Source organism: Arachis ipaensis, chromosome B04 (assembly GCF_000816755.2).
Source record: "Arachis ipaensis cultivar K30076 chromosome B04, Araip1.1, whole genome shotgun sequence".
Lineage (NCBI taxonomy): Eukaryota > Viridiplantae > Streptophyta > Magnoliopsida > Fabales > Fabaceae > Arachis > Arachis ipaensis.
The window spans coordinates 86,220,052-86,243,955 of record NC_029788.2 but is presented as its reverse complement, the minus strand read 5'-3'; the positions used below and the strand labels follow the sequence as shown (position 1 = coordinate 86,243,955).

Genomic DNA, 23,904 nt, shown 5'->3' with positions numbered 1-23,904 from the left:
GGAGAGTGCAAGGCCATTGACATAAGCGCCATGGCCGAACCTGTGAGGAGAGGAGAGGACGTGAATCCCAAGGAGGAAGACCTCCTGGGACGTCCAGTGACCAATAAGGAGCTTCCCTTTGAGGAACCAAAGGAATCTGAGGCTCATCTAGAGACCATAGAGATTCCATTGAACCTCCTTATGCCCTTCATGAGCTCTGATGAGTATTCCTCTTCTGAAGAGAATGAGAATGTTACTGAAGAGCAAACTGTCAAGTTTCTTGGTGCAATCATGAAGCTGAATGCCAAATTATTTGGCATTGATACTTGGGAAGTTGAACCTCCCTTATTCATCAATGAACTAAGTGATCTGGATTAACTAACATTGCCTCAGAAGAGACAGGATCCTGGAAAGTTCATAATATCCTGTACCATAGGCACCATGATCTTTAAGGCTCTATGTGACCTTGGTTCAAGAATAAACCTCATGCCTCTCTCTGTAATAGAGAAACTGGGAATCTATGGGGTGCAAGCTGCTAAAATCTCATTAGAGATGGCAGACAGTTCAAGAAAACAGGCTTATGGACAAGTAGAGGACGTGTTAGTAAACGTTAAAGGCCTTTACATCCCTACTGATTTCATATTCCTGGATACTGGAAAGGAAGAGGATGAATCCATCATCCTAGGAAGACCTTTCCTGGCCACAGCAAGAGCTGTGATTGATGTTGACAGAGGTGAAATAGTCCTTCAATGGAATGAAGACTCCCTTGTGTTTAAAACTCAAGGATCTCCCTCTGCAACCATGGAGAGGAAGCAGAAAAAGCTTTTCTCAAAGCAGAGTCAACCAGAGCCCCCACAGTCAAACTCTAAGTTTGGTGTTGAACTCCCATATCCAAACTCTAAGTTCGGTTTTGGAGAGTCTCAACAAAGCTCTGCACATCTGTGAGGCTCCATGAGAGCCCACTGTCAAGCTATTGACATTAAAGAAGCGCTTGTTGGGAGGCAACCCAATTTTTATTTATCTAACTATATTTTTCTTAGTTATATATCTTTATAGGTTCATGATCATGTGGAGTCACAAAATAAATAGAAAAATTGAAAACAGAATAAAAAACAGCAGAAGAAAAATCACACCCTGGAGGAGCATCTGTCTGGCGTTCAGCGCCAGAACAGAGCATGGTTCTGGCACTGAACGCCCAAAATGGGCAGCTTCTGGGCGCTGAACGCCAGAATAGGCATGGTTCTGGCGTTCAACGCCAGAAATGGCACACAAATAGGCGTTGAACGCCCAAAATGACCACCAACCTGGCGCTGAACGCCCAGAGTTGTATGCAAAGGCATTTTTACATGCGTAATGGGTGCAGGGATGTAAATCCTTGAACACCTCAGGATCTGTGGACCCCATAGGATCGCCACCTACCTTCACTTACTTCTTCTCACCACTCTCTTTCACACAACCCCATAAACACTCTTCCCCAAAAACCCTTCACCAATCACCTCAATCTCTCTTCCCCATCACCTCTTCACCACTCACATCCATCCACTCTTCCCCATAAACCTACCTCATAAACCCCACCTACCTTCAAAATTCAAAACCAATTTTCCACCCAAACCCACCCATATGGCCGAAACCTTCCCCCCTCCCTTCCCTATATAAAGCCCTCCATTCTTCTTCAAATTCACACAACACAACCCCTCTACACCCTTCTTGGCCGAACCACATCACTTTCTCCCTCTCCTCCATTTCTTCTTCTTCTTCATCTATTCATTCTTTTATTGCTCGAGGGGGAGCAAAATTCTAAGTTTGGTGTGGTAAAAGCATAAGCTTTTTGTTTTTCCATTACCATTGATGGCACCTAAGACCAGAGAATCCTCTAGAAAGGGGAAAGGGAAGATAAAAACTTCCATATCCGAGTCATGGGAGGTGGAAAGGTTCATCTCCAAAGCCCATCAAGACCACTTCTATGATGTTGTGGCCAAGAAGAAGGTGATCCCTGAGGTCCCTTTCAAACTCAAAAGAAATAAGTATCCGGAGATCCGACATGAAATTCAAAGAAGAGGTTGGGAAGTTCTAACAAATCCCATCCAACAAGTCGGCATCCTAATGGTTCAAGAGTTCTATGCTAATGCATGGATCACCAAGAACCATGATCAAAGTAAGAACCCGGATCCAAAGAACTATGTTACAATGGTTCGGGGGAAATACTTAGATTTTAGTCCGGAAAATGTGAGGTTGGCGTTCAACTTGCCAAACATGGAAGAGAAGTATATTCTCTTCTTTTTATCCTATTTGATTTTCAGTTGCTTGGGGACAAGCAACAATTTAAGTTTGGTGTTGTGATGAGCGGATAATTTATACGCTTTTTGACATTGTTTTTAGTGTGTTTTTAGTAGGATCTAGTTACTTTTAGGGATGTTTTCATTAGTTTTTATGTTAAATTCACATTTCTGGACTTTACTATGAGTTTGTGTGTTTTTCTATGATTTCAGGTATTTTCTGGCTGAAATTGAGGGACTTGAGCAGAAATCAGATTCAGAGGTTGAAAAAGGACTGCTGATGCTGTTGGATTCTGACCTCCCTGCACTCAAAATGGATTTTCTGGAGCTACAGAACTCAAAATGACGCGCTTCAAATTTCGTTAGAAAGTAGACATCCAGGGCTTTCCAGCAATGTATAATAGTCCATACTTTGGCCAAGTTTAGATGACGCAAACTGGCATTCAACGCCGGTTCTCTGCCCAAATCTGGCGTCTAGCGCCAGAAAAGGATCCAAAACCAGAGTTGAACGCCCAAACTAGCACAAAAACTGGCATTCAACTCCAGAAAGGACCTCTACACGTGCAACACTCAAGCTCAGCCCAAGCACACACCAAGTGGGACCCGGAAGTGGATTTATGCATCAATTACTTACTTCTGTAAACCTTAGTAGCTAGTTTATTATAAATAGGACATTTCACTATTGTATTTGAGATCCTGGATCCTAGATTGTATTATTGATCTTGTGATCACATTTTGGGGGCTGGCCATTCGGCCATGCCTGGACCTTTCACTTATGTATTTTCAACGGTAGAGTTTCTACACTCCATAGATTAAGGTGTGGAGCTCTGCTGTTCCTCAAAGCTCAAAGCAAAGTACTACTGTTTTCTATTCAATTCATCTTGTTTCGCTTCTAAGATATTCATTCGTACTTCAATCTGAATGTGATGAACGTGACAATCATCATCATTCCCTATGAACGCATGGCATCTCCATTCGCCTATCTGAAATTCTCACCAATGAATTACATAAGTATTTCTATCCCTATTTTATTATATTATTTTCGAAAACACCATTATCAATTTATATCTGCCTAACTGAGATTTGCAAGGTGACCAAAGCTTGCTTCATACCAACAATCTCCGTGGGATTCGACCCTTACTCACGTAAGGTATTACTTGGACGACCCAGTACACTTGCTGGTTAGTTACACGGAGTTGTGAACCATGGTCTTGGCATCATGTTTTTGGCGCCATTTCCAGGGAAAGAAAGAGCAATGAATTTTACATAATTAAAGTGTAATCACGATTCCGCGTACCATTGGCCTCATGTCTTCTCGCAATAACATTGTAGAGATGTCTTCTAAAGTTCCCGAGGGGATGTCTGATTGGCTGGACTCCCTTGTCTTAATGTGTGTCTCTGTGGTGGACGCTGATTTTTGTGTAGAGCTAAGGAAACATCATAGGATTTGTGGTAGCAGTGCCCGGGATAGGGATTATGAGCTTGTAGCACCCGACTCTGATGAGAGGGTTTGTTTTCCTACTTCGGTTGAGGGGGAGCCTCCCTTCTTTTATGCCTATGAATATTTCTTTAGCCTGTTGGACATTATTTTTCCTTTCACTACTTTCGAGACCGACTTGTTGTGGTCATGTAACATTGCCCTATCCCAGCTTCATCCGAATTCCTAGGGTATTATCAAAATCATTCAGCTGCTTTGCCAAGAGTTAGGCGTAACACCTTCTCAAACTCTTTTCCTTTATCTTTTTGTTTCTGCCAAGCCTGGAGGTTCTTCCAAAAAGAAAGCTTCCTGGGTTTCTTTCGGGTCTGCCCAGGGTCATAAAGTTTTTGCCATGTATGATGAGTCTTTTAAGGACTTTAAGAATTATTTCTTTAGAGTCCGTGCTGTTGAGGGGGTCCGCCCCTTTTTTCTTGATGAGAATGACCAGCCTGCTTTTCCTCTAGAGTGGCAGAAGAATGTGAGAGTGTCTCGCTATACATGGGAGATGCTTGACGAGGTTGAGCGGGCTTTTGTAATTGTTATTGAAGATTTATGGGGGGAACCACCCCATCTTGATACAAAAAGATCTTTGAGTGATCCATCTTTGGTTCGAACTGCTTTGGGTACTGTTTGACTTGTTTCTATACTTACTTTTTAGTTTTGCTTCTTCTTTTTTGTGATTGTAACCCATTACTGTGGTTGATTCTGTATTCTCAGAGATGTCAAAAAACAATGATTCCATGAAGGAATTCAAAAAGGCGAAAAAGGCTGCTGCTACTCAAAATATCTCGGCCAAGGTGGCGGGAGAGGGATCTTCTCAAGTTCCGGTGAAGCCTCCCGTGCTGAGTTCTCCTGGGCCGAGGAAGGTGATCCCCACTCCTCGAGTACGTCTGGCTGACCCTCCACAGACTTTTGCCGCTATTCTGGTGCTCCTCCCAACAAAAAACAAAAAACAATTGAGCCTTTCAACCTTGACGCTCCTGACTTTGATGCGGTGGAGTTTGTTGACCAACAGATCGGTCCTTATGGTGCCCTCCCCATGGATGATGTTTCGCTCCTTCGCCATTTAGATTTTATATCTCGGAGCAGCATCAAGATGGCCCATATGGGGGCTGCCATGTATCGGACTGCTCAAAATCTTCCTCTCCATACCACCAAAGCCTTCATGGAGGAGGCCAAACAAGAGTTTGATCGGATGAAGGGCTTGAAGGAGGAGCTTGAGGTGAAAGTAGCCAAACTGGAGAAGGATCTGGAGAACGAAAAGGCTAGCTCTCTTGCCCTAGCGGATTCTGTGAGATTGGCCGAGGACACTGTGTTGAGGCATAAAGATAGTTATGTCACATCTTATCGGGAGGTGATATGTCTGAGGGAGGAGTTGCAGTCTGCCCGAGTTGACTATTCCGAGCTCCAAGGTCACCTTGTCGGCAGCGTAAATGCTGCTTATGATAATTTGAAGGAACAGGTTCAAGTTCTCGCTCCTGAGGTTGATCTTACTCTCTTTAGCTTGGACAACATTGTGAGGGATGGTAAGATTGTCCCCGATGACCAAGATGATGATGATGTTGAACCTCCCTCTGCGCCTGCTGCTAAAGTGTCGACCTCTATAGTTCCTCCTGCTGGGATTGCTCGTCCAGAATTAGATCCTGATTGTCAAATTCTGAATAGGGACGACGGTACGGTGGATGCAGTGCCTCTCCAGGCTCGCCCTCCTTCACCTCAGACTGATGCTGCCGAGAAGTCTTCTAATTTTAGCTGAATTTTCCTGGATATTTGTGTAGATAGCCCGACTTGTGGGCTTTTAAACTCTTTATTTTGTAGTTTGAATATTTTGCTGACTGTTGATACTCCTTCAGGTTGCTTGTTTAGCAACTTTTTATTTTGAAAAAACAACAAGTAGCTTTCAAGCTTTGGGCATGATCCTAAAGTTTGTTTATAATATTGATTGCTTGTAGCTTGGATCCTTTGAGGTCGTGGATATGTGGATCCAACTTGTATTTCGGTTTTCTCACTCTTATTAGTATTTATTTCTAGCAATCCCTAACTGATTTCTTTACGTTGGTCCTCTTTCTAGTTATTTTTGTAGTCCTCTTTTTTGGACCTTTGTCAGGTCTCTTTAGGGACTACTTTTATAACTTGTTTGTTGTAGGAGACCGACTTCTTTGCGTCGTCTTTTCCAAGTTATTTTTGTAATCCTCTTTCTTGGACCCATGTCAGGTCTCTTTCAGGGATTACTTTTATAACTTGTTTGTTGTAGGAGACCGACTTCTTTGCGTTGTCTTTTACAAGTTATTTTTGTAATCCTCTTTCTTGGACCCTTGTCAGGTCTCTTTCAGGGATTACTTTTATAACTTGTTTGTTGTAGGAAACCGACTTCTTCATGTCGATCTCTTCTAAGTTATTTTTGTAATCCTCTTTCTTGGACCCTTGTCAGGTCTCTTTCAGGGATTACTTTTACAACTTTATGTTTTGGGCCGACTTTGTCATGTTGGGCCCTTCTAAGTTATTTTTGTAATCCTCTTTCTTGGACCTTGTTCAGGTCTCTTTCAGGGATTACTTTTATAACTTTATATTTTGGGCCGACTTTGTCATGTGGGGTCCTTCTAAGTTATTTTTGTAATCCTCTTTCTTGGACCTTGTTCAGGTCTCTTTCAGGGATTACTTCTATAACTTTATGTTTTAGGCCGACTTTGTCATGTCGGGCCCTTCTAAGTTATTTTTGTAATCCTCTTTCTTGGACATTTTTCAGGTCTCTTTCAGGGATTACTTCTATAACTTTATGTTTTGGGCCGACTTTGCCATGTCGGACCCTTCTAAGTTAAAGTAATCTTCTTTAATAGGGTTGGCCAGACCTCTTTCCAGGGTTTACTTATAACTTGGGTTGACTTGGTCCGACTTCTTAATGTCGGCCAGTCTTTAAGTTATTATTTAGCAATCCATAAGACCTCGTCAGGTTCTTTTTCCGGATCACTTTCGATAACTTCTTGCATTATTCTGCTTTCATCTTTGCCGATTTGTAGAAGGTGGTTTCTATCTTTATTTGGTCGACCTTTAGATGAATCGCGCTTTCATCTCTATTGGTTTTTATCGTGATCGTGCTGTGAATCTATTTTTCACTTTCTGCTGATATGTTGCTTTATAATCGGACGATGAATGCTTTAGATTAATGTGTCTTGAGAATTTGTAGAATATCTAAAATATATTTTATTCAAAAGAAAGTGCAAATATATACATACGGGAGTTTTTTCATCCCTTTAAGTCGGATAATTTCTGAATCTCAACTTGGTGCCTCATTAAAAAACCTTTTTCAGGAAAAAGAGTGCATCCTATGATGAGATCCTTTACCTTCTCTAGCTATAGTACCTTCTTAGGTTGTAGGCGTGCCATGATCTGGGAAGCTCTCGTCCATCGAGTTCGGACAGTCTGTAGTAGCCCTTCCCAAGTACTTCTATGACTCGGTAGGGTCCTCTCCAGTTTGCTGCCAGCTTTCCTTCGCCGGGTTGAGTTGTTCCAATATCATTTCAGATTAGGATGAGATCATTCTCAGCGAAGCCTCTTGGCACTACCTTTTGATTATATCTGGAAGCCATTCGACGTTTTAGTGCTTCTTCCCTGATCCGAGCTCTTTCTTGGATTTCAGGAAGTAGGTTGAGCTCTTCCCTTTGAAGTTCGAAGTTGGCTTCCTCATTGTAATGAACGAATCTGGGCGACCCTTCCTCGATCTCTATTGGGATCATTGCTTCCGTTCCGTATGCTAATCGGAAGGGTGATTCCTTTGTGGTGGAATGTGGCGTCGTTCGATATGCCCATAGGACCTGTGGAAGTTCTTCAGCCCAAGCTCCCTTTGCGTCTTGTAATCTTCGTTTTAACCCGGCCAATATGACTTTGTTGGCAGCTTCGGCCTGTCCATTGGCTTGAGGATGTTCGACGGAGGTGAACTGGTGCTTTATGTTCAAGTCGGCTACTAGTTTTCAGAAGCCTGCATCTATGAATTGAGTGCCATTGTCTGTGGTGATGGCGTATGGGACCCCGAACTTTGTGACAATGTTTCTATATAGGAATTTTCGACTTCTTTGAGCAGTGGCGTAGGCTAGGGGTTCTGCCTCAATCCATTTTGTGAAATAGTATACTCCGACTATGAGGAATTTGACTTGTCCTGATCCCTGGGGAAAGGGTCCGAGAAGATCGAGTCCCCATTTTGCAAATGGCCAAGGCGAAGTTACGATGATGAGCTCTTCTGGCGGGGCGATGTGAAAGTTGGCATGTTTCTGGCATGGGGGACATGTCTTTACAAATTCTGTAGCTTCTTTTTGTAGAGTTGGCCAGTAAAATCCCGCCCGGAGTATCTTTTTGGTGAGAGCTTGTGCCCCAAGATGATTGCCACAAATGCCGCTGTGTACTTCCTCTAAAACTTCTCTTGTGTTAGAGGTCGGCACACATTTTAACAATGGTATTGAAATCCCTCTTTTGTATAGGGTGTTGTTTATGATGGTGTAGTACTGTGACTCTCGCTTTAATCTTTTTGCCTCCTTTTCATCTGTGGGGAGTGTTTCTGTTTTGAGATAATTAATTATGGGGTTCATCCATCCTTGATTCTGACCTGTTATGGCTAGGACTTTTTCCGCTTCCGAGATTGATGGGTCTTGTAGCATTTCCTGGATGAGGCTTCTATTGTTGCCCCCTGGTTTGGTGCTGGCTAGCTTTGAGAGTGCATCAGCTTGGCCATTTTGTTCGCGGGGTATGTGGCAGATCTTATATTCCCTGAGTTGTCCGAGCTGTTCCTTGGTTTTATCCAAATACTTTTTCATGGTGGGATCTTTGGCTTGGTAGCTCTCTGTTTTTTGTGAGGTGACTACTTGTGAATCACTAAAGATGTTGAGTTTTTGAGCTCTAACCTCCTTAGCCAGCTTCAAACTAGCTAGTAACGCTTCATATTCCGCCTGGTTGTTTGATGCCGGGAACCCAAATTTGAGGGAAAGCTCAACCTGGGTTCCTTGGTTGCTTTCTATTATCACACCTGCACTGCTTCCAGTCTTATTCGAGGACCCGTCCACGTAGAGATTCCATTTTGTGGGGGTTTCAAGGGTATCTGTAAATTCTGCAATGAAGTCGGCCAAGTACTGCGATTTGATGGCTGTCCGCGCTTCATATTGGAGGTCGAACTCGGATAAATCGACTGCCCATTATAAAATTCTTCCTGCTAAATCTGTTTTCTGCAATATCCCTTTTATGGGCTAGTCAGTTCGAACCTTAATGGTGTGTGCCTGGAAGTTTGGGCGAAGTCGTTGAGATGTCAGTATAAGAGCATAGGCAAACTTTTTTATTTTTTGGTAGTTCAACTCGGATCCCTGCAGCGCTTTACTAATGAAGTATACAGGTTGTTGCTCTTTGTCGTCCTCTCGAACTAGTGCTGAGGCTACTGCCCGACTTCCTACCGCAAGGTACAATACAAGTGGTTCTTCCTTTCGTGGTCGAGTTAGGATAGGTGGTCGCCCCAGGAAACTTTTGAAATCTTGGAAGGCTTGCTCGCATTCCATTGTCCATTCGAAGTTCTTTCCTTTCCTTAGAGTGGTATAGAAAGGAAGGGATCTTATTGTTGATCCCGCTAGGAACCTGGACAAGGCTGCCAACCTCCCGTTGAGTTGTTGTACTTCTTTGACACAGGTTGGGCTCTTCATATTGAGTGTGGCCTGGCATTTATCCAGATTTGCCTCAATTCCTCTTTGTGTGAGCATAAAACCTAAGAACTTGCCTGCTTCTACTGTAAAAGTGCATTTTGCAGGATTGAGGCGCATGTCATGCTTCCTTATGGTGTCGAACACTTGGGCTAGGTCGGACAATAATGTCTCTTCACTTTGTGTCTTTATTAACATGTCGTCCATGTAGACTTCCATGATTTTTCCGATATGATCTGAAAAGACTTTATTCATTAGCCTTTGATACGTAGCTCCCATATTCTTGAGACCGAAAGGCATTACAATGTAGCAGTAATTTGCTTTTGGCGTCAAAAACGAGGTCTTCTCTTGATCTGGTGGATACATGGGGATTTGGTTGTATCCAGAATATGCATCCATAAACGAGAGGTATCTATATCCGGATGAAGCATCTACCAGAGCGTCGATACTTGGGACTGGGTAAGGATCTTTTGGGCAGGCTTTGTTGAGATCGGTGTAGTCGGTGCACATTCGCCATTTCCCATTTGATTTTTTCACCAAGACGACGTTAGCTAGCCATAGTGTGTACTTGACTTCTCGTATGAATCCTGCCTCTAGTAGTGCTTCTACCTGTTCTTCCACATCTTGGGATCGTTCTGGCCCAAGTTTTCTTCGTCTCTGCTGTACCGGCCGAGATCCTGGATAGACCGCCAACTTGTGACTCATTAGCTTGGGGTCTATGCTGGCATGTCTGCAGCTTTCCATGCGAAGAGATCGACATTATCTCATAAGAACTGTACTAGTAATTCTTTTGCGTCTCCCTTCAGGATCATGCTAATATTAGTTATTTTGTCCGAGGTATCCCCGATCTGAACTTTCTCTATTTCTCCTTCGGGTTGTAGACGGAGTTCTTCTCGTCTCTAAACTCCACCGAGCTCAATTGTATGGAACTCTTCTCCTCTGCCTCTGAGGTTTAGACTTTCGTTATAACAGCGCCGTGCCATCTTTTGATCTACTTTTATTGTAGCTATCCCTTCTGTAGTTGGGAATTTCATGCATAGATGTGGAGTTGAGACTATTGCGCTGAGTTGATTTAGTGTTGTCCGACCTATTATTAGGGCATTGTAGGCTAAACTCACGTCAACCACGATGTAGTCTATCTTGAGTGTTCTGGATTGGTTCCCTTTTCCGAAGGTTGTATGTAGTGACACGTATCCCAGCGGTTGTACTGGGGTATCTCCCAGTCCGAACAGGTTGTTAGGGTATTGGTGCACGAAAATTACTTCACACTATGTAATTCCGTACAACTAACCAGCAAGTGTACTGGGTCGTCCAAGTAATACCTTACGTGAGTAAGGGTCGATCCCACGGAGATTGTTAGTTTGAAGCAAGCTATGGTTATCTTGCAACTCTTAGTCAGGATATTGATTTGTGGTTATCAATTGACTTGCAAATGAACAAGGGAGCATGAATTAAAGGTTACTTGTTATGCAGTAAATGAGAATATGTTGGAGTTTTGGAGATGCTTTGTCTTTTGAATCTCTGCTTTCTCCCTATTTTATTCTTCACGCACGCACGTCCCTCCTTTGGCAAGCTGTGTGTTGGTGGATTACCATTGTCAATGGCTACCATCCTTCTTCTCAGTGAAAATGGTCCAGGTGCGCTGTCACCGCACGGCTAATCATCTTTAGGTTCTCGATCATACCGGAATAGGATTTACTATCCTTTTGCGTCTGTCACTACACCCAGCACTCGCGAGTTTGAAACTCATCACAGTCATCCAATCCCAGAATCCTACTCGGAATACCACAGACAAGGTTTAGACTTTCCGGATTCTCAATGATGCTGCCAAAGGATTCTAGCTTATACCACGGAGATTCTGATTAAGGAATCTAAGAGATACTCATTCAATCTGATGTAGAATAGAGGTGGTTGTCAGACACACGTTCATGGATTGAGGAAGGTGATGAGTGTCACGGATCATCACCTTCTCTATAATTAAGCGCGAATGAATATCTTAGATAGGAACACGCATGTGTGAATGGAAAACAGAAATAGTTGCATTAATTCATCAAAACACAGTAGAGCTCCTCACCCCCAACAATGGAGTTTAGAGACTCATGCCGTCAGAGATTACAAAGTTCAGATCTAAAATGTCATGAGATACAAAATAAATCTCTAAAAGTTGTTTAAATACTAAACTAGTAACCTAGGTTTACAGAAAATGAGTAAACTATGATAGATAGTGCAGAAATCCACTTCTGGGGCCCACTTGGTGTGTGCTGGGGCTGAGACTAAAGCTTCTCACGTGCCTGGGCTATTTTGGGCGTTCAACGCCAGGCTGTAACTTGTTTTGGGCGTTGAACTCCAACTTGTAACGTGTTTCTGGCGCTGGACGCTAGACTACAACATGGAACTGGCATTGAACGCCAGTTTATGTCATCTATCATTGAGCAAAGTATAAACTATTATATATTGCTGGAAAGCCCTGGATGTCTACTTTCCAACGCAATTAGAAGCGCGTCAATTGGACAACTGTAGCTCCATAAATTCCATTCCAAGTTCAGAGAGGTCAGGATCCAACAGCATCAGCAGTCCTTTTTCAGCCTGAATCAGATTTTTGCTCAGCTCCCTCAATTTCAGCCAGAAAATACCCGAAATCACAGAAAAACACACAAACTCATAGTAAAGTCTAGAAATATGAATTTTGCCTAGAAACTAATGAAAATAAACTAAAAACTAACTAAAACATACTAAAAACTATATGAAATTAACCCCAAAAAGCGTATAAAATATCTGCTCATCAGGTATGCTCTAAGCTCCTTTTCTTCTAAGCCGAGCTTGTCGAAGGCAGTTTTGAATAAGATGTCGGTGGAGCTCCCTTGGTCTATTAATGTGTAGTGGAGATTGGCTTTTGCCAGTATGATGGTGATGACCATAGGGTCGTCGTGTCCTGAGATGATGTCGGATGCGTCCTCTTTGGTGAATGTGATTGTAGGGATGTCGGGAGCTTCCTCCTTTCCTTTAACATGATATACTTCTTTGAGATCTCTTTTGCGGGATGATTTGGAGGTTCGTCCTCCTGCGAATCCTCCGTGTATCATATGGACATGTCTTTCTAGCGTACAAAGTGATCGCTCGTTTCGTCCGACATCTTCATCCCTTCTTCTCTTTCTTTGATCATCATCTCGGGTGGCCAGAAACCGATCTAGTTTTCCTTCTCTTACTAATTTTTCTATGATATTTTTTAAGTCGAAGCATTCGTTGGTGGAATGCCCTCGGACTCGGTGATATTCACAGTATTCGTTCCGATTTCCTCCTCCTCTTTTACCTTTGAGTGGTCGAGCTGGGGGTATCTTTTCCGTATGGTAGACTTCTTTGTAGACATCTACCAGGGATACCCTAAGAGGGGTGTAATTATGATATTTTTTAATTTTCTTCCCATGTCGATCTTCCTTCGTTTTGGATTCTTTATCTTTGTCTCGGTAGGAGAATCCGAATTTTGAGGTTTCTCCCAACCAAGAGTTTTCTTTCATGTTGATATATTTTTCTGCTCGCTCCTGCACCTCATCCAGAGTTGTGGGATATTTCTTCGATATAGATTGGCTGAAAGGTCCCTCTCGTAGGCCATTGATGAGTCCCATGATGGCGGCCTTTGTTGGCAAGCTTTGTATGTCTAAGCACGTTTTGTTGAATCTCTCCATGTAGTTGCGAAGACTTTTCCGATCTCCTTGCCTGATTCCTAGTAGACTGGGGGCGTGTTTGGCCTTATCTTTTTGGATGGAGAATCTGGCCAGGAATTTTTTGGCTAGGTCGTCAAAGCTTAAGATGGACTTGGGAGGTAAGTTGTCGAACCATCTAATTGCTATCTTCGTGAGGGTCGTTGGAAAAGATTTGCAGCGAACAACGTCCGAGGCGTCGGTGAGGTACATTCTGCTTCTGAAGTTGCTGAGGTGATGGTTGGGATCTGTAGTGCCATCATATAGAGTCATGTCTGGGAGTTTGAAGTCCTTAGGGATTTTAGTTTTCATGATGTCCCTAGTGAATGGATCTTGATCTTTGCGTGAATTGTCCTCAGGGGTGGTCTGGGTAGCCTTTGCTTTGAGATCGGCTTCAAGTTGCAGGAGTTTATCTTCCAATTCTCGACGTCGCCTTACCTCTCTTTGTAGATCCTTGCCAACTTCTCGTTGATGCTGGCTTTCTTTTTCAAGTTGCTTTAGACGATCTTGAAGCGCTTCTATTACTCCCAGATGTGATGAGTTTTTGTCTCCGTTGGATTTCGGAGTATCTTTTGGTGTAGCGTCCACGTTTTTGTGCGGCGTTCTGTCCTGTAGATCTGAATCATGGTCGTTGTCATGGTAGTCCGCCATGATGATGGGATGACTTCCAGGTTCCCTGGCAACGGCGCCAATGTTCCGAGGGTTACCTGAATCTGTAGGCCGATCTCGGATGAGATCTTCTTCACTCTATGTCCATTCACTTTGAAAGTTGCTTCACTCTTGGGATCAAACAATTCCACCACTCCGTAGGGCTTCATCTCCTTCACCTTGAAAGGTCTTTCCCATCTAGAACGGAGCTTGCCAGGCATAAATCGGAGCCTTGAGTTGTAGAGGAGGACCTCATCACCTTCTTGAAAGTTCTTCTTCCGGATGTGATGGTCATGAAATGCCTTAGTCTTTTCCTTGTAAATTCGGGCATTCTCATATGACTCTTTCCTCAAACACTCAAGCTCTTCTAGTTGTAACTTCCTAGCTTCACCCGCCTTGGCTAAATCCATGTTGCACTACTTTACCGCCCAATAGGCTCGATGCTCAATCTCCACCGGAAGGTGGCACGCCTTACCGTAGACGATCCGAAAAGGACTCATCCTTATCGGAGTCTTGTAGGCCGTTCTATACGCCCATAGTGCATCTCCTAACTAGAGGCTCCAATCCTTTCTTTGTGGATTGACCACTTTCTCCAAGATTCTCTTGATTTCCCGGTTGGACACTTTCGCTTGTCCATTTGTTTGCGGATGATAAGCAGTAGCAACCTTATGCGACACTCTATAGCACTTGAGCAATGCTTCTACCTTCCTGTTACAAAAGTAGGATCCTTGGTCGCTCACGATTGCTCGTGGCGACCCATAACGGCATACAATGTGATTCCTAATGAAAGAAACAACGGCATTGGCGTCATCAAGGCGGGTAGGTACGGCCTCTACCCACTTTGACACGTAGTCAACTGCTAACAGAATATACAGATACCCACTAGAGTTGGGAAATGGTCCCATAAAGTCAATGCCCCATACATCAAATATCTCATAGAACAACATAGGTTGCTGAGGCATTTCATCGCTTTGGGATGCGTTTCCTGACTTCTGACACTGATGGCAAGACACACATAACTGGTTAGCATCCTTGAATAAGATTGGCCATCGGAATCCACAATCCAACACATTTTTAGCGGTCTTTTGTGGGACAAAGTGGCCACCACATTCGGACGAATGACAAGCTTCAAGAATTGGTTGGAATTCAGACTCCGGGACACATCTTCGAATTACTTGGTCTACGCCCCTCTTCCACAAGTGAGGGTCATCCCAAATATAGTATTTGGAATCACTCCTCAACTTGTCCCTTTGTTTTATCGAAAAGTTGGGAGGGAAGATTCTTACAACCAAGTAGTTCGCCATTGGGGCAAACCAAAGAAAGCTATCCGACACGGCATGCAAAAGCAAGATCCAACATATGAGTCTAGGTTTTGACTCATTCTTTGTCAATAAGTACTTTAAAGCTGCATGATCCGTGTATACCACTATCTTTGAACCTAGCAAATAAGATCTGAATTTATCTAAAGCATGAACAATAGCTAGGAGTTCTTTCTCAGTAGTGGTATAGTTAGATTGTGCCGCATCTAGTGTCTTAGAAGAGTAAGCAATGACATAAGGGAGTTTACCATCGCGTTGTGCAAGCGCGGCACCCACAGCATGGTTTGACGCATCGCACATTATCTCAAATGGCAATGTCCAGTTGGGGCCTCGCACAATTGGTGCCGTGGTAAGAACTCTCCTTAGCTCTTCAAAAGCTTTTACACATTCACCATCAAACTCAAAATCCACATCTTTTTGGAGTAGACGCGACAATGGCAAAGCAATCTTGCTGAAGTCCTTGATAAAGCGCCTATAAAATCCTGCATGTCCCAAAAACGAGCGGACCTCCCTCACGGATGAGGGGTGAGGCAAAGTGGTGATAACATCGACCTTGGCTGGGTCTACAGAAATGCCTTCATGAGATACTACATGTCCTAACACTATACCTTGTTGTACCATAAAGTGACATTTTCCAAAATTTAAGACAAGGTTAGTGTCAACACATCTAGCTAGGACCTTGGCCAAGCTCTCTAAACAAAAATCGAATGAAGTACCATAAACGCTGAAGTAGTCCATAAAGACTTCCAGACAATTCTCCATTAGATCGGAGAAGACACTCGTCATGCACCGCTGAAAAGTAGCGGGTGCGTTACATAGTCCAAATGGCATCCTTTTATAGGCAAAGATGCCAAACGGACAAGTAAACGTGGTCTTCTCCTGATCTTCAGGAGCAATATGTATCTAGAAGTAGCCAGTAAATCCATCAAGAAAGCAGTAGTGAGATTTACCTGCCAAGCGGTCTAGCATCTAATTGATGAAAGGTAAGGGGTAATGCTCCTTTCGTGTGGCGGCGTTCAATCTTCTGTAGTCAATACATACTCGCCATGCATTTTGTACTCTTTTAGTGACCATTTCACCGTCGTCCTTCTCGACCGTTGTGATGCCCGACTTCTTGGGGACAACTTGAACCGGGCTCACCCACTCACTGTCAGAAATTGGGTATATGATATACGCTTCCAGTAATCGAGTGACCTCTTTCTTCACTACATCGAGGATGGTTAGGTTGAGCCTCCTTTGCGGTTGCCTAACCAGCTTAGCTCCATCTTGGAGAAATATCCTATGAATGCACTTGCGGGGGTCAATTCCCACAATATCCGCTAGGCTCCATCCTATTGCTTTCTTGTACTTTCTGAGAACATCTAGGAGCTTTCCCTCTTCTTCACTTGAGAGCTCTGATAGAAGAGAAATTGAGTGTCGGTCTAGAATTTCTTCTTATAGAAGGAATAACTTCGTTGTAAGCATAGTTCCAAACCATCAAACAATTCCCACATCAAAAATTTTAGTTTTGTCATAAAGAACAAACCCCAAATAAGAAATAACCGGAGTATTTTGGACTCCGGGTCGTCTCACGAAGAGTTACAATGAAGTGCTCAATTATTGGCTATGAAGGGGCAAGGGGGTTTTTGATTGGTGAGAGGGAAATAAAATAAATGACAAGAAAGATAAAGAGAGCAATTAAAGGAAGCAAGTAATAAAGAGAGACATTCATGGCAAAGATTGAGATCATAGGCTTTCTATCCTAGTCATGCATGATTAATTCATCTTATTTAGTTAACTCACACATCGGGAGAATGTCAAACAAGACTAATTAATCATGTCACAAATATAAACAAGAATTTATCTCATTACGTCAACTCCAACAAATAGGGAGAAAGTCTAACGAGACTAGCTAATCTCAATCCAAAAGTCCTAACCAACTTACTAATTAAAATAGCAAAAGATTAGCGTCAATGGAAACAATATTAGCTAACAACTCTAGGTCACCAACATAAGTTGGGTTTTCACGACTCAAGATTGCCTAATTACTCTTTCCAAGCCAAGAATGCTCAAATCTACTCTAACATCCTTCCAAGCATTTTATCAAACACTTGAAAGGCATACATGGAAAGCATAATAAATGACAAGAAATATTAAAATCTACCAACTACCAATTGCAATAAAAGTAAATCAATAACTCAAATCAACATCAAAAGAACATCAAACATCAAATCTCATTAAAGAAAAATCCAAATCCAACAAGAGTTCATAAACATAAAAGAGGACAAAATAAAGGAAATGAACAAGTAAAACAAAAAGAGCAAAGATGTAATACAAGAAATTAAGAAGGAAAACTAAATCAAAACAAGAATTAAAAGAGAAATTTGAGAGTGATTAACCTAACTCTACCCTAATTTCTATCCTAAATCTAGAGAGAGGAGAGAGCCTCTCTCTCTAGAATTCTACTCCTAAAACATGATGAAAACTAAACTATGACTACTTTTTTTTCATTCCCCCTTCAATCCTTGGGTTCAATAGCATCAGAAATGGGTTGGATTGGGCCCAAAATGAGCTGCAAAATCGCTGGGGTCGATTTCATAAAAGTGGGCCACGGACAGCATCGGCGCGCGCGCGCAAAGTGCGCGTGCGCTCCCCTGAACGCGAAGCAACATATATCGAATTTTATATTATTTCGAAGCCCCGGATGTTAGCTTTCCAACGCAACTGGAACCGCCACATTTGGACCTTTGTAGCTCAAGTTATGGTCGTTTGAGTGCGAAGAGGTCAAGCTTGACAGCTTTACGGTTTCTTTATTTCTTCCTGAGTTCTCCCAATTTGCATGCTTTTCTCCTCACTTCTTCCATCCAATACTTGCCTTATGAACCTAAAATCACTCAACAAACACATCAAGGCATCGAATGGAATTAAAGTGGATTAAAATCACCAATTTTAGGGCCTAAAAAGCATGTTTTCACTTTTAAGCACAAATCAAGGGAGAATTACAAAACCATGCTATTTCATTGAATAAATGTGAGAAAATGTGATAAAATCCCCCAAAATAAGCACAAGATAAACCACAAAATCGGGGTTTATGAAATCTCCCCACACTTAAACCAAGCATGTCCTCATGCTAAGAATAAAGAAGGACAAGAAAAGGGGTATGAACATTTATTCAATGCAACTAAATACAAAATGATTCTACCTACTTGGTTAAAAGTAAATCAATCTCCAAGAACACATATGCACAGGCAGGGCTAAGATCATATGATGATTTATGAATCCTACCAATTCAAATATCAAAATGAGGTACAAATAGACTTGCAAGAAGAAAAGCTCACGAAAGCCAGGAACAAGGAATTGAGCATCGAACCCTCACCGGATGTGTATCCGCTCTAGTCGCTCTAGTGTATAGGGTCGATCACTCAATTCTCTTCTACTCATGCTTTCCAAGATTTGTTTTTCTTCTAACAATCAACAATTATTCAATGCATGCATACATTCATCATGAGGACTTATTCATAGGTTGTAATGGGGCTAGGGTCAAGGTAGGGATGCATATGGTCAAGTGAGCTTGAAATTTGTATCTTTGATTAGCCTAAGCTCTCACTAAACACATATAACAACCTATGCAATTCTAATACACAACCTAGCTACCCATGATTCCCACTTTTTCACATACTCATGCATTCTCTTTAATTCACATTCCATATGCATTGATTTTATTGAACTTTACTTTGGGGCATTTTTGTCCCCTCTTTATTGCATTCTTTTTTCTATATATTTTTCTCTTTTTTTTTCTTTATCAATTTTTTTTTATTTTAGTATATACAAACGTATCAATGCATATGGTTTTACATATAGTGCATGAATATGTACCCAATTCCCGATATTTTTAACAAAAATAAAAATTACACTTTTATCTCAACCAATGTCCTAAGTTTCCCATACCCAAATGATAAACACTCTCACTAACCTAAGCTAATCAAAGATCCAAATTAAGGACATTTATTGTTTTTCACTTAGGGGTAGCGATGTGTTAAAATTAAGAACAAAAGGGATTCAATAGGCTCAAATTTGGCTAACAATGGAAGATAAGAGGTAGGCTTATTTGGGTAAGTGAGTTAAATGAAATGATGGCCTCAATCATATAAATGCATGTATGCATGGAATAATGGACATAAAGAATCAAACAAATCAAAGATTACAATCATAGAAAGAGAACAATGCACACAAGAATGGACATAAGTGGTTATATGATGTAACCACACAATTAGGCTCAAAACTCACATGCTTGTGTTCTTAGCTCAAACACCATGTTCCAAAATAAATTCTTTAAGCAAGTTTGTCACAAAAAATTTTTTCAAATTGGTAGGGTGCCCTAAAATAATTTTTCTTGGAAAAGAAATCATCACCCTAACCAAGTAGTCCTAACATAAAAAGAAGTGGTAAAATATGTACAATTTCTAACTAACATGCAATCTATCATGCAATGCAACAACTAATCTAACAAAGATATTGGTGTTGAAAGAAAATTGTTACCCATGGAGATCGGTCGAACGACCTCCCCACAGTTAGAAATTTGCACCGTCCTCGGTGCACTCAAAGATGAGCAAGGGGGTACGGCGACTCTCCTAGTTGCTACCTTCAGCTGGTAGGTCAACCGGTTGCTGCGTGTTCTTCCTTCCGCTTCCATTTTTGCTTATGGTGCATCAATCATGAAAAACAAAATAAACACCGTAAGATAAGAAAATACAAAAGCTAGGAAGCGTACATTGTTGGAATGAGGTAAGAACCACTAGAATGGAGTGAGTGGATTAGTGTGACATTGATGAAAAATAGGTGTGTGGGTTCTAAAATTGCGCGCGGTTTAGAACACACACACACTAGTACAAAAAGTTATGTCACAATTATACAAAATAAAACATGCATTTCACTCATTCTAGTGTGCTTGAGATACTTTAAAAGACTTGTAGGTTAAGTCAACCAAAAAAGTAGTAAAGAAGCATAAAAGCATTCAAGCAAAAATCAAGCAATTGTGAAATTGGATAATGCATGGACATTGATTGATGTGTAGGTAGACTTAGTGAACAAAATGGTTTATGAAACTCACACAACAATCAATGACACATATTGAAGTTGTTGCAACACCTAAGTGACATAGAGGTGAAACACATGGATGCTATGGAACTTAGGAAGAAGAAGATAAAAGTGGAAATCAATCACATAGCAAGCATGGCCCACAAAGCTTTACAAAGCTCAAAAATGTGCACTAGGTAAGCTTTCGATCCAATTTCATAATTCCACAAACTCAATGCATGAAATAGGTGATGATCAATTAGAACAAGCATCCTAAAAAAAATGCATTGATAATGTACAATTGCCTAACAATGGATGATGAATGCATGGTGGCCAAAACATGCAATTCAAAGAGTTAAGATGCATGAAGGCAACGTAACATGTACTTGGTATTCACAAAGCATTAAACATCAAAAATTCCAAACCAAGTAACCAGATATAACCTAAACACAGAATCCAACAATGACAATAACAACAATGATGTTAAACTAACATCCTATCAATAAGCAGTAGCAGTAAACAGTAAACAAGATTAGTAATACAACACTTATAATGGAAAACAAAAATTAAACAAAAATTACACTTAACTAACTAAGAAAAATGGTGTTATATGATGTTTGATAGTGTTGGATGATGTTTGAAGGGTGGAAAGAAAAGAAGAGAAGAGAGAAGAAGGAAAGAAATGGAGAGAAGAGAAGAAAAGAAGGTGAGTGAAACAGGACAATCCACGCGTGCGCGTCATGTGCGCGTAAGCGTGGATGGATGAAATGGAAGCGACGCGAACGCGTATGGTAGGCATGCGCGACGGTGGGTTATTTCGAGAGTGGCGCATCCGCGCAAGCTGCGCATGCGCGTACCTTTGGGCACAAAGTTGGCACACTCCAGGCACAACTCTCGGGAAAATGTATGGAGAGGTGGAAAAACTCAATCCACGCGTACGCGTACATGGTGCGTCCGCGTGGATGGTCAAAAATGCTTGAGGCGCGCCTACGCGCCAGGTGCACGTACGCGCGGGTTGGTGCTCTGTTTTTCAAAAATTGTTTTCTATGTTTTTGCACCAAACCAAGCATTCCAAACCTCCAAACGACTACCACAACATCATAGAACCTTATTTAACCTACTAGACTCCCAAACAAACTTAACAGATCAATTCAAAACATGAAATTAAATCTAAATTACCAATATTTACAAAGAGAAAAAGGGAAAAAGTTTACCATGGTGGGTTGTCTCCCACCTAGCAGTTTTGTTTACTGTCCTTAAGTTGGACTTATGGGGAACTCCTATCAAGGTGGCTTGTGCTTGAATCCATCCTTGAACATCCACCAATGCTTGGACTTCCATTGTGCTTCATCATTCAAAGTTAATAACTCCAAGCTTTGATGGAGTTCTTCACAAACCTTAGGCTCCCAAAGTTGATCTTCCTTGTGCGATCCGGGGTCCCACACTTTGTTTTCACACCCGTCCTTAAGTTGATCATGCTGATTTTCTCCGGGTGGCAAGAGAGATGAATTATCATAGGGGCACCAATCTATTCTCCTAGACCCGTCCAATTGAGCACTAGTCCAACCTTTACTCCTTGAAGCTTCAACCATAATGAGCCTAGACTTACAACGCCAACCACGAAACATCTTTCTTTTACGCTTCATCCCACAAAGCATCCTAAGTTGACCATCCGTTTCAAGCAAGCCATATTCAAGTGGGATAACAAAGATAATAGAAATGAGTTTCATCTACCCAAATGAAGGTGTATATGGCAACCTAGGCAAAGGTGATTCCAAGGGTCTTGCTAAAACATATTCAATTCCCATCCTCCTTTTTCTAAGGATTTCCACCTCTTCACAAGATCTCTTAATTTCAATCCTTTGTTCAACAATTTTATCTAAACCTTTTTCCTTACTCAAATCACAAATGGGAGGACAAGAGAGATTTACCTCCACATTGCTTTCCATCTCCTTGGGAGAAGGTTCTTCATGCTCAAAGGATTCTTCACCACTAAAACTTGATGCTTGATCTTTATCACCAAGGGGACTCAATTCTTGCTCTATCCCATCCAATTCTCATAAGAGATATGCCTTGGAGGTTGTGCACATTCCTCCTTAGCATTAAATTCAATCATCTTGGAGGGGTTTTCTTCAATCATAGACTCCCAAGGTGGTTCCGCATCTCCTAAGTCTTCAACCACTCCTTCCTCTTGTTCAATAATCCCTACCTCCTCCTCTTGTTGCAATTCTCGCTTTAACTCCTCTTCTTCACCTTGAAGCTCTAAACTCACTCCCTCACTATGTTCCTTGGTTGCGTCTCCACATTCGTCAATGGGAGTGCCTTGGTTGCTTAGGCTTAGTTGGGATAAGGCCATATTGCTAATGGCTTCCACTAGGATAGCCATCTTGGCTCCTAGCTCCTTAAACTTCTTTTCATCCTCCTCGTGTCGCCTTAAGATATGAGATTTAAGATCTCTCAATTCTTGCATGGGGGCTTCATCGGGAGGTGATGGTGGAAGAAAAGGTTCATTGTTTGGAAGAAAGGGTTCAAGATCTTACAAATCTTCATCATTCATTATATGCTTAGGAGGTTGCGCAAAACCTTGATACGAATGTTGCTTCAATAAGGAAGATATTCTTCTTTAAGATCTTACTGTGAGTTAAAGAGAAGATAGTTTTACCGTGGCAACGGCTCCTCAACGTTACCACAATATAATTACCGATAACACTTATAACACTTATACAAACGAAAAACGAATAAACAATCAAAAACAATCAGAATCTTAAATCAACGAATAAAAACAATCAAAAACAAACATAAACAATGATACTTAAGAGCAGTGAAACCGATACTCAAACCAAGTTTAATACAACATCCTTTACCCTTGATGTTACTCTTACACGTAGTTCCTAAACCTCTAGTTTCCACCCTCCTCGGGGTTCGAATACTTGTTGGAAGTACCGTTGTTGGAGGAGGCCTAAGAATACCCATATTGAGAGTAGGATAACGTATAGTTAGATTACCTATACCACTGGGAATAATACTAACAGTTGTTGGTGGTGGTATACGGAAACTTGGTGGAGGAGTTGTATTAAAACTTGGTGGAATGAGTGTTCGGGGAAAAGTGGTTGGTGGAGGTACACTGGGATTGGGTATAGGTGGTATGGTTGGTGGAACACTTGGTATACTTGGTATACTTCTTGGTGGGGTTAAGGTGGTGGTTATGGGAGTTCTTGGTGGTGGAGTGATGGGAATGGTTCTACTTAGTGGAGGGTACATACTATTGAAAGTTGGTGTATTATTTAAAGGGAAAGGTGGTGTTGGGAGGTTCCTTCTTGTGGGTGTAGGTAGGTAGGTTCTCAGTTACCTAGCAGAGTTCCTTCTTTACCTAGCCGAAGTTCGTTATTAGGCAGTTTTCCTCGTTCTCCTTCGGGTTTCCTCCTTAATACTTCGATAACTCCGATTGGAACGGTTTTAATTTCGGTTGAACCTGAGTACCCTGAGTACGGTGTTCGTTCCGTAGAGGTGCCTACTCACACTCTTTAGTTAGCTTCTTTCCTCGTACTTCCTCTAAAATCTTAGAGTTGTACTCCTGTTCCTCTACCCCATACAGAACGTTGTTCACCTCCTCCCTCTCTAACAATTTCTTCTTCTTCACCAATTTCTCAATCTCCTTTAACTTGTTCTTCACCTAAAGTTTGAATCCTCGTGAAGGTGTGGTTCACTGTAACAACTACTAAAATACCTTCAACAACTTGAAAGAAGGTTACTCGAACTTAAACCACAACTCCTCCTATT

General features: G+C 41.8%; 1 protein-coding gene across 1 annotated transcript in view; it reads left to right on the top strand.

Moving 5' to 3' along the window:
* The window catches only part of LOC107636610, a 69,173-nt gene extending 45,521 nt beyond the window's left edge, over window positions 1–23,652 (top strand). The window contains exons 3-4 of the mRNA XM_016340109.1: window positions 23,157–23,453; window positions 23,516–23,652. Of these exons, the coding sequence (XP_016195595.1) occupies window positions 23,157–23,453; window positions 23,516–23,652 (434 nt within the window). The remainder of the gene's footprint in view (window positions 1–23,156; window positions 23,454–23,515) is intronic.